The sequence below is a fragment of the Phyllobates terribilis genome, unplaced genomic scaffold (genome assembly GCF_046119375.1).
Source record: "Phyllobates terribilis strain yellow unplaced genomic scaffold, ASM4611937v1 Scaffold_9__5_contigs__length_417890890, whole genome shotgun sequence".
NCBI classification, from domain to species: Eukaryota; Metazoa; Chordata; class Amphibia; order Anura; family Dendrobatidae; genus Phyllobates; species Phyllobates terribilis.
The window spans coordinates 394,967,975-394,985,810 of NW_027362769.1; the positions used below are offsets into that span (position 1 = coordinate 394,967,975).

The 17,836-nt window shown below is 41.1% G+C and overlaps 1 protein-coding gene across 1 annotated transcript in view; it reads right to left on the minus strand.

Annotated features, from left to right (window-relative positions):
* Nucleotides 1-225: 225 nt before the first annotated feature.
* LOC141162568 (zymogen granule membrane protein 16-like) overlaps nucleotides 226-17,836 on the minus strand; it is a 37,968-nt gene continuing 20,357 nt past the window's right edge. Inside the window, exons 2-4 of the mRNA XM_073648800.1 lie at nucleotides 3,107-3,211; nucleotides 2,309-2,441; nucleotides 226-889 (exon numbers count right to left, since the gene is read on the minus strand). Of these exons, the coding sequence (XP_073504901.1) occupies nucleotides 562-889; nucleotides 2,309-2,441; nucleotides 3,107-3,161 (516 nt within the window). The 5' untranslated portion in view covers nucleotides 3,162-3,211 and the 3' untranslated portion in view covers nucleotides 226-561. The remainder of the gene's footprint in view (nucleotides 890-2,308; nucleotides 2,442-3,106; nucleotides 3,212-17,836) is intronic.

Sequence of the window (17,836 nt, forward strand, 5' to 3'; positions counted from 1 at the left end):
ATGTATGTACACAGTGACTCCACCAGCAGAATAGTGAGTGCAGCTCTGGAGTATAATACAGGATGTAACTCAGGATCAGTAATGTAATGTATGTACACAGTGACTCCACCAGCAGAATAGTGAGTGCAGCTCTGAAGTATAATACAGGAGGTAACTCAGGATTAGTAATGTAATGTATGTACACAGTGACTCCACAGTGAGTGTTAGTGACTGATACATCTACAATTTTTTTTTATCATAGAAAAATCATTTATTTAGTGATTATTTTCTAGAGAAGTGACAGGTCGTCGCCACCTTGTGGTCACTTTAATACTTTGCAGGATAATAAGTTTATACATTATTATATATTTTGATAATGACAGATATTAGTAAGTTGCACCAATACCGAGGCCAAACAATGGCAGCTCCCAAAGCTGTATAGTGCAGGTACATGCAAAGTGACCAAAGAGGTAGAAACACCAAGTAAAAGCTCATTTTTTTTGTATGACATATCTATGGGTTATGTAGGAGATCCGTCGTCATCCATGGGTCGGGTTCTTGGACCCTCTAGATCATTCTTGATCATTTGGACTCCTCTTTGCAATGGACACAACCTGGGTTGAGTCCCCAGTGGAAACCAATGCTGTGTAGAACGGATGAATAGCGGCCGCTCACATAGCGGAGGACGGTGGTGTCATACAGGGGGAAGTCATTGAAGCTGTTTCCGGAGGGTTGTCCAAATTTTAGTATTCTCCCGCGGCTTGTCACAAACACCAGCTCATTCACGTATGAGGCCGCCTTCCCGGACGCTTGTACGATATTCTCTCCTCGATATAGTAGGATCTCAAAGAGCGTTCCTGAGGCATACCCATAATAAGGTCCCCAGGTATCTCCATACTTGAACTGGATCCTGAGGAGACAAGAACATGAGTAAGAGAGACGGTCTGCAGAGAGAGAAGATGCTCCGCAGCCAGGAGGGGGAGAAGCACATGAATGAGTGCATGGCAGTGTGTCAGTTAAAGGGCTCTTTGACCTTTCCCGGTGCACGCGCACTGCAATACTCAGAGAAGTACGCCTGTGCAGGAGCGTGATGCCGGGGACCCTGTCGCACGTACTTCAGGCAGCATGAATTCACCCTCCCTCCCTAACTACTATCTCCACTGAGATCTCTAGCAGAGCAGTCTCATCCTTCTATCCTTTATGGGTAGAAAGTCTCATAATCTCATGTTAGGGACAGTCACAGAGGCAATCTCTCCTCTAGGGCAGCTCACAGTTCAAGATGTTTCCATTGTTAATGTGCTAGCTTTGGCTCAAACTCACCACATAGGCCCTCTGCAAGTGACACTGGAGGAAAGCCCACTCACAAGTAACCTCTGTGACCATCCCCTGCAGTCCCCTGGACAACAAACTTAACTCTTCACTCACTATACTGCTGCAGTGTTCAGTATGACAGTATACCACAAGGTTAAAGGCGTTGTCCCACAAACAAAGTACATTTTAATCATAGATCTTGGAATAATAATAGGTTTCACAATTGGATGTTTTAAAAAAAAACCTTGCTCTGAGATAACTTTGTAAATGTGCAACTGCTATGTACTTTCTTATTTGTTGTGACCCACCATGTAGAGCTGCTCTAGCAATTACTTTCCAGGGGAGGAAGAATAAGTGATTATGCAGACATAGCAATTGCTTGCAGCTGCTGCTTTCTGTGACGTAAAACATTTCCCTGCCTGTTTTATCACAGGAGTGAGTGTTTCTGCTGGTTCTTCACTCCCCTGCGCTCTTCATAAATCATGTCACTAATGTTGGAGTTCTGGCTGCCGCTGAGCTCAAATGTCACTGGCTTGATTTATAAAGAATTCGGAGGGCTGGACATGAGGCAGAAACCCTCACTCCTGTGATAAAACAGTCGGCGAAATGTTTTACCTCACAGAAAGAAATGCCTGCAATCCCATGCTGTCCTGTCTGTATATTTTTTCCATCCTCCCCTGGTAACTGTGGTATGATCAGACCATGTTCCTGTACAGTCAGACACGGCCATTACACAATACACATCAGGAGCAAATGTATAAGATTATCTCAGCACAGGAACATTTTTATACACATTATGGAACTTATTTTTATTACAAGATCTATTGATTAAAATGTACTTTGTTTGTGGGAAAACCCCTTTCAGCTAAATAACCAAGTGACAAACACTTTCACACACTTACGGATAATTGCCAAGACTTCTGTCTGTGGACCCTACTACATTCACCTACAGGTTAGCATCAACATGCAATAAAAAACAATATAGAAATATAACAGGGCAAAATCTCAAGTATCTCACCCGATGACATGACTTGGATTCTCCCGCACTCGCAGTCCTGTTATCGGCCCATTCAGCTGCTCCGAGGAGAAGGAAAATGCAGTGCCCCCTCCTGCCCCGTACTCCCCCACAAAGGAAGACATACGGGACTGCACTATAGAAAGAAAAGAAATACACAGATTTACATACAGTCATGGCCGAAAGTGTTGGCACCCTTAAAATTCTTCACAGAAAATTATTGCATTTACACATGTTTTGTTATACACATGTTTATTTCCTTTGTGTGTATTAGAACAACACAAAAAAAAAACTAGGAAAAAAAGGCAATTTGATATAATTTTATACAAAACCCCAAAAATGCACCCGACAAAATTGTTGGCACCAACAAATTGTGGGTAAAAAACTTTGTTTCAAGCATGTGATGCTCGTTTAAACTCACCTGTGGCAAGTAACAGCTGTGGGCAATATGAAAATCACACCAGAAACCAGATAAAAAGGGGAGAAGTTGACTCAATCATCGCATTGTGTGTCTGTGTGAGCCACACTAAGCACAAAGAACAGAAAGAGGAGAAGAGAACTGTCTGAGGACTTGAGAACCAAAATTGTTGAAAAATATCAACAATCTCAAGGTTACAAGTCCATCTCCATTATTGTAATTGCAATAATTTCCTGGGAGAAATACTTTATTTTCTGAAACAATTTCAAGGGTACCAACACTTTCAGTCATGACTGTATATACACTGACAAATATTATCAGATAATAAAGGCTCCGCAGATTATGTGGATGAGAACAAGACAAGCTGTAATGACGCCACTCACCACTGGAGGCCACCGAGGAGCCCAGGAGCAGGCACAGGCACAGCAAAGCCAGCATCCTGGAGGAAGAGAGCGCAGCGCAGTCGTGGAGGAGTCACTGGTCCAGAGCTATAACAGAGGAGACCAGATAGAGGAATATACACTGAGAGTACCACCGCTGTTATACTGATAATGACCTACCACTGATAGTACCCCAATGTTATACTGATAATGACCTACCACTGATAGTACCCCAATGTTATACTGATAATGACCTACCACTGATAGTACCCCAATGTTATACTGATAATGACCTACCACTGAGAGTACCCCAATGTTATACTGATAATGATCTACCACTGAGAGTACCCCCAATGTTATACTGATAATGACCTACCACTGAGAGTACCCCAATGTTATACTGATAATGACCTACCACTGAGAGTACCCCAATGTTATACTGATAATGATCTACCACTGAGAGTACCGCAATGTTATACTGATAATGATCTACCACTGAGAGTACCGCAATGTTATACTGATAATGACCTACCACTGAGAGTACCCCAATGTTATACTGATAATGATCTACCACTGAGAGTACCCCAATGTTATACTGATAATGACCTACCACTGAGAGTACCCCAATGTTATACTGATAATGACCTACCACTGAGAGTACAACAATGTTATACTGATAATGATCTACCACTGAGAGTACCCCAATGTTATACTGATAATGATCTACCACTGAGAGTACCCCCAATGTTATACTGATAATGACCTACCACTGAGAGTACCCCCAATGTTATACTGATAATGACCTACTACTGAGAGTACCCCAATGTTATACTGATAATGACCTACCACTGAGAGTACTCCAATGTTATACTGATAATGATCTACCACTGAGAGTACCCCCAATGTTATACTGATAATGATCTACCACTGAGAGTACCCCCAATGTTATACTGATAATGATCTACCACTGAGAGTACCCCAATGTTATACTGATAATGATCTACCACTGAGAGTACCCCCAATGTTATACTGATAATGATCTACCACTGAGAGTACCTCAATGTTATACTGATAATGATCTACCACTGAGAGTACCCCAATGTTATACTGATAATGACCTACTACTGAGAGTACCCCAATGTTATACTGATAATGACCTACCACTGAGAGTACCCCCAATGTTATACTGATAATGATCTACCACTGAGAGTACCCCCAATGTTATACTGATAATGATCTACCACTGAGAGTACCCCCAATGTTATACTGATAATGATCTACCACTGAGAGTACCCCAATGTTATACTGATAATGACCTACTACTGAGAGTACCCCAATGTTATACTGATAATGACCTACCACTGAGAGTACTCCAATGTTATACTGATAATGATCTACCACTGAGAGTACCCCCAATGTTATACTGATAATGATCTACCACTGAGAGTACCCCCAATGTTATACTGATAATGACCTACTACTGAGAGTACCCCCAATGTTATACTGATAATGACCTACTACTGAGAGTACCCCAATGTTATACTGATAATGACCTACCACTGAGAGTACTCCAATGTTATACTGATAATGATCTACCACTGAGAGTACCCCAATGTTATACTGATAATGATCTACCACTGAGAGTACCCCCAATGTTATACTGATAATGATCTACCACTGAGAGTACCCCAATGTTATACTGATAATGATCTACCACTGAGAGTACCCCCAATGTTATACTGATAATGACCTACCACTGAGAGTACCCCAATGTTATACTGATAATGATCTACCACTGAGAGTACCCCAATGTTATACTGATAATGATCTACCACTGAGAGTACCCCCAATGTTATACTGATAATGATCTACCACTGAGAGTACCCCAATGTTATACTGATAATGATCTACCATTGAGAGTACCCCCAATGTTATACTGATAATGATCTACTACTGAGAGTACCCCCAATGTTATACTGATAATGACCTACCACTGAGAGTACCCCCAATGTTATACTGATAATGACCTACTACTGAGAGTACCCCCAATGTTATACTGATAATGATCTACCACTGAGAGTACCCCCAATGTTATACTGATAATGACCTACCACTGAGAGTACCCCCAATGTTATACTGATAATGACCTACTACTGAGAGTACCCCAATGTTATACTGATAATGATCTACCACTGAGAGTACCCCCAATGTTATACTGATAATGATCTACCACTGAGAGTACCCCAATGTTATACTGATAATGACCTACCACTGAGAGTACCCAATGTTATACTGATAATGACCTACCACTGAGAGTACCCCCAATGTTATACTGATAATGACCTACTACTGAGAGTACCCCCAATGTTATACTGATAATGACCTACCACTGAGAGTACCCCCAATGTTATACTGATAATGACCTACTACTGAGAGTACCCCCAATGTTATACTGATAATGATCTACCACTGAGAGTACCCCCAATGTTATACTGATAATGACCTACCACTGAGAGTACCCCAATGTTATACTGATAATGACCTACTACTGAGAGTACCCCCAATGTTATACTGATAATGACCTACCACTGAGAGTACCCCCAATGTTATACTGATAATGACCTACTACTGAGAGTACCCCCAATGTTATACTGATAATGACCTACCACTGAGAGTACCCCCAATGTTATACTGATAATGATCTACCACTGAGAGTACCCCCAATGTTATACTGATAATGATCTACCACTGAGAGTACCCCCAATGTTATACTGATAATGACCTACCACTGAGAGTACCCCAATGTTATACTGATAATGACCTACCACTGAGAGTACCCCCAATGTTATACTGATAATGACCTACTACTGAGAGTACCCCCAATGTTATACTGGTAATGACCTACCACTGAGAGTACCCCCAATGTTATACTGATAATGACCTACTACTGAGAGTACCCCCAATGTTATACTGATAATGACCTACCACTGAGAGTACCCCAATGTTATACTGATAATGACCTACCACTGAGAGTACCCCCAATGTTATACTGATAATGACCTACTACTGAGAGTACCCCCAATGTTATACTGGTAATGACCTACCACTGAGAGTACCCCCAATGTTATACTGATAATGACCTACTACTGAGAGTACCCCCAATGTTATACTGATAATGACCTACCACTGAGAGTACCCCCAATGTTATACTGATAATGACCTACTACTGAGAGTACCCCCAATGTTATACTGATAATGACCTACCACTGAGAGTACCCCCTATGTTATACTGATAATGACCTACCACTGAGAGTACCCCAATGTTATACTGATAATGACCTACCACTGAGAGTACCCCCTATGTTATACTGATAATGATCTACCACTGAGAGTACCCCCAATGTTATACTGATAATGATCTACCACTGAGAGTACCCCCAATGTTATACTGATAATGACCTACCACTGAGAGTACCCCAATGTTATACTGATAATGACCTACCACTGAGAGTACCCCAATGTTATACTGATAATGATCCTCCACTGAGAGTACCCCCAATGTTATACTGATAATGATCTACCACTGAGAGTACCCCCAATGTTATACTGATAATGATCTACCACTGAGAGTACCCCCAATGTTATACTGATAATGACCTACTACTGAGAGTACCCCCAATGTTATACTGATAATGACCTACCACTGAGAGTACCCCCAATGTTATACTGATAATGATCTACCACTGAGAGTACCCCCAATGTTATACTGATAATGACCTACCACTGAGAATACCCCCAATGTTATACTGATAATGACCTACTACTGAGAGTACCCCAATGTTATACTGATAATGATCCTCCACTGAGAGTACCCCCAATGTTATACTGATAATGACCTACCACTGAGAGTACCCCAATGTTATACTGATAATGATCTACCACTGAGAGTACCCCCAATGTTATACTGATAATGACCTACCACTGAGAGTACCCCCAATGTTATACTGATAATGACCTACCACTGAGAGTACCCCCAATGTTATACTGATAATGACCTACCACTGAGAGTACCCCCAATGTTATACTGATAATGACCTACTACTGAGAGTACCCCCAATGTTATACTGATAATGATCCTCCACTGAGAGTACCCCCAATGTTATACTGATAATGACCTACCACTGAGAGTACCCCAATGTTATACTGATAATGACCTACCACTGAGAGTACCCCCAATGTTATACTGATAATGACCTACTACTGAGAGTACCCCCAATGTTATACTGATAATGACCTACCACTGAGAGTACCCCCAATGTTATACTGATAATGATCTACTACTGAGAGTACCCCCAATGTTATACTGATAATGACCTACCACTGAGAGTACCCCCAATGTTATACTGATAATGACCTACTACTGAGAGTACCCCCAATGTTATACTGATAATGACCTACCACTGAGAGTACCCCCAATGTTATACTGATAATGACCTACTACTGAGTGTACCCCCAATGTTATACTGATAATGACCTACCACTTAGAGTACCCCCAATGTTATACTGATAATGATCTACCACTGAGAGTACCCCCAATGTTATACTGATAATGACCTACCACTGAGAGTACCCCAATGTTATACTGATAATGACCTACTACTGAGAGTACCCCCAATGTTATACTGATAATGATCCTCCACTGAGAGTACCCCCAATGTTATACTGATAATGATCTACCACTGAGAGTACCCCCAATGTTATACTGATAATGATCTACCACTGAGAGTACCCCCAATGTTATACTGATAATGACCTACTACTGAGAGTACCCCCAATGTTATACTGATAATGACCTACCACTGAGAGTACCCCCAATGTTATACTGATAATGATCTACCACTGAGAGTACCCCCAATGTTATACTGATAATGACCTACCACTGAGAGTACCCCCAATGTTATACTGATAATGACCTACTACTGAGAGTACCCCCAATGTTATACTGATAATGATCCTCCACTGAGAGTACCCCCAATGTTATACTGATAATGACCTACCACTGAGAGTACCCCAATGTTATACTGATAATGATCTACCACTGAGAGTACCCCCAATGTTATACTGATAATGACCTACCACTGAGAGTACCCCCAATGTTATACTGATAATGACCTACCACTGAGAGTACCCCCAATGTTATACTGATAATGACCTACCACTGAGAGTACCCCCAATGTTATACTGATAATGACCTACTACTGAGAGTACCCCCAATGTTATACTGATAATGATCCTCCACTGAGAGTACCCCCAATGTTATACTGATAATGACCTACCACTGAGAGTACCCCAATGTTATACTGATAATGATCTACCACTGAGAGTACCCCCAATGTTATACTGATAATGACCTACTACTGAGAGTACCCCCAATGTTATCCTGATAATGACTTACCACTGAGAGTACCCCAATGTTATACTGATAATGATCTACCACTGAGAGTACCCCAATGTTATACTGATAATGACCTACCACTGAGAGTACCCCAATGTTATACTGATAATGACCTACTACTGAGAGTACCCCCAATGTTATCCTGATAATGACCTACCACTGAGAGTACCCCCAATGTTATACTGATAATGACCTACCACTGAGAGTACCCCAATGTTATACTGATAATGACCTACCACTGAGAGTACCCCAATGTTATACTGATAATGACCTACTACTGAGAGTACCCCCAATGTTATACTGATAATGACCTACCACTGAGAGTACCCCCAATGTTATACTGATAATGATCTACCACTGAGAGTACCCCCAATGTTATACTGATAATGATCTACCACTGAGAGTACCCCCAATGTTATACTGATAATGACCTACCACTGAGAGTACCCCAATGTTATACTGATAATGACCTACCACTGAGAGTACCCCCAATGTTATACTGATAATGACCTACTACTGAGAGTACCCCCAATGTTATACTGATAATGACCTACCACTGAGAGTACCCCCAATGTTATACTGATAATGACCTACTACTGAGAGTACCCCCAATGTTATACTGATAATGATCTACCACTGAGAGTACCCCCAATGTTATACTGATAATGACCTACCACTGAGAGTACCCCAATGTTATACTGATAATGACCTACTACTGAGAGTACCCCCAATGTTATACTGATAATGACCTACCACTGAGAGTACCCCCAATGTTATACTGATAATGATCTACCACTGAGAGTACCCCCAATGTTATACTGATAATGATCTACCACTGAGAGTACCCCCAATGTTATACTGATAATGACCTACCACTGAGAGTACCCCAATGTTATACTGATAATGACCTACCACTGAGAGTACCCCCAATGTTATACTGATAATGACCTACTACTGAGAGTACCCCCAATGTTATACTGATAATGACCTACTACTGAGAGTACCCCCAATGTTATACTGATAATGACCTACCACTGAGAGTACCCCCAATGTTATACTGATAATGACCTACTACTGAGAGTACCCCCAATGTTATACTGATAATGACCTACCACTGAGAGTACCCCCAATGTTATACTGATAATGATCTACCACTGAGAGTACCCCCAATGTTATACTGATAATGATCTACCACTGAGAGTACCCCCAATGTTATACTGATAATGACCTACCACTGAGAGTACCCCAATGTTATACTGATAATGACCTACCACTGAGAGTACCCCCAATGTTATACTGATAATGACCTACTACTGAGAGTACCCCAATGTTATACTGATAATGATCTACCACTGAGAGTACCCCCAATGTTATACTGATAATGACCTACCACTGAGAGTACCCCCAATGTTATACTGATAATGATCTACCACTGAGAGTACCCCAATGTTATACTGATAATGATCTACCACTGAGAGTACCCCCAATGTTATACTGATAATGATCTACTACTGAGAGTACCCCCAATGTTATACTGATAATGACCTACCACTGAGAGTACCCCCAATGTTATACTGATAATGACCTACTACTGAGAGTACCCCCAATGTTATACTGATAATGATCTACCACTGAGAGTACCCCCAATGTTATACTGATAATGACCTACCACTGAGAGTACCCCCAATGTTATACTGATAATGACCTACTACTGAGAGTACCCCAATGTTATACTGATAATGATCTACCACTGAGAGTACCCCCAATGTTATACTGATAATGATCTACCACTGAGAGTACCCCAATGTTATACTGATAATGACCTACCACTGAGAGTACCCCAATGTTATACTGATAATGACCTACCACTGAGAGTACCCCCAATGTTATACTGATAATGACCTACTACTGAGAGTACCCCCAATGTTATACTGATAATGACCTACCACTGAGAGTACCCCCAATGTTATACTGATAATGACCTACTACTGAGAGTACCCCCAATGTTATACTGATAATGATCTACCACTGAGAGTACCCCCAATGTTATACTGATAATGACCTACCACTGAGAGTACCCCAATGTTATACTGATAATGACATACTACTGAGAGTACCCCCAATGTTATACTGATAATGACCTACCACTGAGAGTACCCCCAATGTTATACTGATAATGACCTACTACTGAGAGTACCCCCAATGTTATACTGATAATGACCTACCACTGAGAGTACCCCCAATGTTATACTGATAATGATCTACCACTTAGAGTACCCCCAATGTTATACTGATAATGATCTACCACTGAGAGTACCCCCAATGTTATACTGATAATGACCTACCACTGAGAGTACCCCAATGTTATACTGATAATGACCTACCACTGAGAGTACCCCCAATGTTATACTGATAATGACCTACTACTGAGAGTACCCCCAATGTTATACTGATAATGACCTACCACTGAGAGTACCCCCAATGTTATACTGATAATGACCTACTACTGAGAGTACCCCTAATGTTATACTGATAATGACCTACCACTGAGAGTACCCCCAATGTTATACTGATAATGACCTACTACTGAGAGTACCCCCAATGTTATACTGATAATGACCTACCACTGAGAGTACCCCCAATGTTATACTGATAATGATCTACCACTGAGAGTACCCCCAATGTTATACTGATAATGACCTACTACTGAGAGTACCCCCAATGTTATAATGATAATGATCCTCCACTGAGAGTACCCCCAATGTTATACTGATAATGATCTACCACTGAGAGTACCCCCAATGTTATACTGATAATGATCTACCACTGAGAGTACCCCCAATGTTATACTGATAATGACCTACTACTGAGAGTACCCCCAATGTTATACTGATAATGACCTACCACTGAGAGTACCCCCAATGTTATACTGATAATGATCTACCACTGAGAGTACCCCCAATGTTATACTGATAATGACCTACCACTGAGAATACCCCCAATGTTATACTGATAATGACCTACTACTGAGAGTACCCCAATGTTATACTGATAATGATCCTCCACTGAGAGTACCCCCAATGTTATACTGATAATGACCTACCACTGAGAGTACCCCAATGTTATACTGATAATGATCTACCACTGAGAGTACCCCCAATGTTATACTGATAATGACCTACTACTGAGAGTACCCCCAATGTTATACTGATAATGACCTACTACTGAGAGTACCCCAATGTTATACTGATAATGATCTACCACTGAGAGTACCCCCAATGTTATACTGATAATGATCTACCACTGAGAGTACCCCAATGTTATACTGATAATGACCTACCACTGAGAGTACCCCAATGTTATACTGATAATGACCTACCACTGAGAGTACCCCCAATGTTATACTGATAATGACCTACTACTGAGAGTACCCCCAATGTTATACTGATAATGACCTACCACTGAGAGTACCCCCAATGTTATACTGATAATGACCTACTACTGAGAGTACCCCCAATGTTATACTGATAATGATCTACCACTGAGAGTACCCCCAATGTTATACTGATAATGACCTACCACTGAGAGTACCCCAATGTTATACTGATAATGACATACTACTGAGAGTACCCCCAATGTTATACTGATAATGACCTACCACTGAGAGTACCCCCAATGTTATACTGATAATGACCTACTACTGAGAGTACCCCCAATGTTATACTGATAATGACCTACCACTGAGAGTACCCCCAATGTTATACTGATAATGATCTACCACTTAGAGTACCCCCAATGTTATACTGATAATGATCTACCACTGAGAGTACCCCCAATGTTATACTGATAATGACCTACCACTGAGAGTACCCCAATGTTATACTGATAATGACCTACCACTGAGAGTACCCCCAATGTTATACTGATAATGACCTACTACTGAGAGTACCCCCAATGTTATACTGATAATGACCTACCACTGAGAGTACCCCCAATGTTATACTGATAATGACCTACTACTGAGAGTACCCCCAATGTTATACTGATAATGACCTACCACTGAGAGTACCCCCAATGTTATACTGATAATGACCTACTACTGAGAGTACCCCCAATGTTATACTGATAATGACCTACCACTGAGAGTACCCCCAATGTTATACTGATAATGATCTACCACTGAGAGTACCCCCAATGTTATACTGATAATGACCTACTACTGAGAGTACCCCCAATGTTATACTGATAATAATCCTCCACTGAGAGTACCCCCAATGTTATACTGATAATGATCTACCACTGAGAGTACCCCCAATGTTATACTGATAATGATCTACCACTGAGAGTACCCCCAATGTTATACTGATAATGACCTACTACTGAGAGTACCCCCAATGTTATACTGATAATGACCTACCACTGAGAGTACCCCCAATGTTATACTGATAATGATCTACCACTGAGAGTACCCCCAATGTTATACTGATAATGACCTACCACTGAGAATACCCCCAATGTTATACTGATAATGACCTACTACTGAGAGTACCCCAATGTTATACTGATAATGATCCTCCACTGAGAGTACCCCCAATGTTATACTGATAATGACCTACCACTGAGAGTACCCCAATGTTATACTGATAATGATCTACCACTGAGAGTACCCCCAATGTTATACTGATAATGATCTACCACTGAGAGTACCCCCAATGTTATACTGATAATGACCTACCACTGAGAGTACCCCCAATGTTATACTGATAATGACCTACCACTGAGAGTACCCCCAATGTTATACTGATAATGACCTACCACTGAGAGTACCCCCAATGTTATACTGATAATGACCTACTACTGAGAGTACCCCCAATGTTATACTGATAATGATCCTCCACTGAGAGTACCCCCAATGTTATACTGATAATGACCTACCACTGAGAGTACCCCAATGTTATACTGATAATGACCTACCACTGAGAGTACCCCCAATGTTATACTGATAATGACCTACTACTGAGAGTACCCCCAATGTTATACTGATAATGACCTACCACTGAGAGTACCCCCCATGTTATACTGATAATGACCTACTACTGAGAGTACCCCCAATGTTATACTGATAATGATCTACCACTGAGAGTACCCCCAATGTTATACTGATAATGACCTACCAATGAGAGTACCCCAATGTTATACTGATAATGACCTACTACTGAGAGTACCCCCAATGATATACTGATAATGACCTACTACTGAGAGTACCCCCAATGTTATACTGATAATAACCTACCACTGAGAGTACCCCCAATGTTATACTGATAATGATCTACTACTGAGAGTACCCCCAATGTTATACTGATAATGACCTACCACTGAGAGTACCCCCAATGTTATACTGATAATGACCTACTACTGAGAGTACCCCCAATGTTATACTGATAATGACCTACCACTGAGAGTACCCCCAATGTTATACTGATAATGACCTACTACTGAGAGTACCCCCAATGTTATACTGATAATGACCTACCACTGAGAGTACCCCCAATGTTATACTGATAATGATCTACCACTGAGAGTACCCCCAATGTTATACTGATAATGACCTACCACTGAGAGTACCCCAATGTTATACTCATAATGACCTACTACTGAGAGTACCCCCAATGTTATACTGATAATGATCCTCCACTGAGAGTACCCCCAATGTTATACTGATAATGATCTACCACTGAGAGTACCCCCAATGTTATACTGATAATGATCTACCACTGAGAGTACCCCCAATGTTATACTGATAATGACCTACTACTGAGAGTACCCCCAATGTTATACTGATAATGACCTACCACTGAGAGTACCCCCAATGTTATACTGATAATGATCTACCACTGAGAGTACCCCCAATGTTATACTGATAATGACCTACCACTGAGAGTACCCCCAATGTTATACTGATAATGACCTACTACTGAGAGTACCCCCAATGTTATACTGATAATGATCCTCCACTGAGAGTACCCCCAATGTTATACTGATAATGACCTACCACTGAGAGTACCCCAATGTTATACTGATAATGATCTACCACTGAGAGTACCCCCAATGTTATACTGATAATGACCTACCACTGAGAGTACCCCCAATGTTATACTGATAATGACCTACCACTGAGAGTACCCCCAATGTTATACTGATAATGACCTACCACTGAGAGTACCCCCAATGTTATAATGATAATGACCTACTACTGAGAGTACCCCCAATGTTATACTGAAAATGATCCTCCACTGAGAGTACCCTCAATGTTATACTGATAATGACCTACCACTGAGAGTACCCCAATGTTATACTGATAATGATCTACCACTGAGAGTACCCCCAATGTTATACTGATAATGACCTACTACTGAGAGTACCCCCAATGTTATCCTGATAATGACCTACCACTGAGAGTACCCCAATGTTATACTGATAATGATCTACCACTGAGAGTACCCCAATGTTATACTGATAATGACCTACCACTGAGAGTACCCCAATGTTATACTGATAATGACCTACTACTGAGAGTACCCCCAATGTTATCCTGATAATGACCTACCACTGAGAGTACCCCAATGTTATACTGATAATGACCTACCACTGAGAGTACCCCAATGGTATACTGATAATGACCTACCACTGAGAGTACCCCAATGTTATACTGATAATGACCTACTACTGAGAGTACCCCCAATGTTATACTGATAATGACCTACCACTGAGAGTACCCCCAATGTTATACTGATAATGACCTACTACTGAGAGTACCCCCAATTTATACTGATAATGACCTACCACTGAGAGTACCCCCAATGTTATACTGATAATGATCTACCACTGAGAGTACCCCCAATGATATACTGATAATGATCTACCACTGAGAGTACCCCCAATGTTATACTGATAATGACCTACCACTGAGAGTACCCCAATGTTATACTGATAATGCCCTACCACTGAGAGTACCCCCAATGTTATACTGATAATGACCTACTACTGAGAGTACCCCCAATGTTATACTGATAATGATCTACCACTGAGAGTACCCCCAATGTTATACTGATAATGACCTACCACTGAGAGTACCCCAATGTTATACTGATAATGACCTACTACTGAGAGTACCCCCAATGTTATACTGATAATGACCTACCACTGAGAGTACCCCAATGTTATACTGATAATGACCTACCACTGAGAGTACCCCCAATGTTATACTGATAATGATCTACCACTGAGAGTACCCCCAATGTTATACTGATAATGATCTACCACTGAGAGTACCCCCAATGTTATACTGATAATGATCTACCACTGAGAGTACCCCCAATGTTATACTGATAATGATCTACCACTGAGAGTACCCCAATGTTATACTGATAATGATCTACCACTGAGAGTACCCCCAATGTTATACTGATAATGACCTACCACTGAGAGTACCCCAATGTTATACTGATAATGACCTACCACTGAGAGTACCCCCAATGTTATACTGATAATGACCTACTACTGAGAGTACCCCCAATGTTATACTGATAATGACCTACCACTGAGAGTACCCCCAATGTTATACTGATAATGACCTACTACTGAGAGTACCCCCAATGTTATACTGATAATGATCTACCACTGAGAGTACCCCCAATGTTATACTGATAATGACCTACCAATGAGAGTACCCCAATGTTATACTGATAATGACCTACTACTGAGAGTACCCCCAATGTTATACTGATAATGACCTACCACTGAGAGTACCCCCAATGATATACTGATAATGACCTACTACTGAGAGTACCCCCAATGTTATACTGATAATGACCTACCACTGAGAGTACCCCCAATGTTATACTGATAATGATCTACTACTGAGAGTACCCCCAATGTTATACTGATAATGACCTACCACTGAGAGTACCCCCAATGTTATACTGATAATGACCTTCTACTGAGAGTACCCCCAATGTTATACTGATAATGACCTACCACTGAGAGTACCCCCAATGTTATACTGATAATGACCTACTACTGAGAGTACCCCCAATGTTATACTGATAATGACCTACCACAGAGAGTACCCCCAATGTTATACTGATAATGATCTACCACTGAGAGTACCCCCAATGTTATACTGATAATGACCTACCACTGAGAGTACCCCAATGTTATACTGATAATGACCTACTACTGAGAGTACCCCCAATGTTATATTGATAATGATCCTCCACTGAGAGTACCCCCAATGTTATACTGATAATGATCTACCACTGAGAGTACCCCCAATGTTATACTGATAATGATCTACCACTGAGAGTACCCCCAATGTTATACTGATAATGACCTACTACTGAGAGTACCCCCAATGTTATACTGATAATGACCTACCACTGAGAGTACCCCCAATGTTATACTGATAATGATCTACCACTGAGAGTACCCCCAATGTTATACTGATAATGACCTACCACTGAGAGTACCCCCAATGTTATACTGATAATGACCTACTACTGAGAGTACCCCCAATGTTATACTGATAATGATCCTCCACTGAGAGTACCCCCAATGTTATACTGATAATGACCTACCACTGAGAGTACCCCAATGTTATACTGATAATGATCTACCACTGAGAGTACCCCCAATGTTATACTGATAATGACCTACCACTGAGAGTACCCCCAATGTTATACTGATAATGACCTACCACTGAGAGTACCCCCAATGTTATACTGATAATGACCTACCACTGAGAGTACCCCCAATGTTATACTGATAATGACCTACTACTGAGAGTACCCCCAATGTTATACTGATAATGATCCTCCACTGAGAGTACCCCCAATGTTATACTGATAATGACCTACCACTGAGAGTACCCCAATGTTATACTGATAATGATCTACCACTGAGAGTACCCCCAATGTTATACTGATAATGACCTACTACTGAGAGTACCCCCAATGTTATCCTGATAATGACCTACCACTGAGAGTACCCCAATGTTATACTGATAATGATCTACCACTGAGAGTACCCCAATGTTATACTGATAATGACCTACCACTGAGAGTACCCCAATGTTATACTGATAATGACCTACTACTGAGAGTACCCCCAATGTTATCCTGATAATGACCTACCACTGAGAGTACCCCAATGTTATACTGATAATGACCTACCACTGAGAGTACCCCAATGGTATACTGATAATGACCTACCACTGAGAG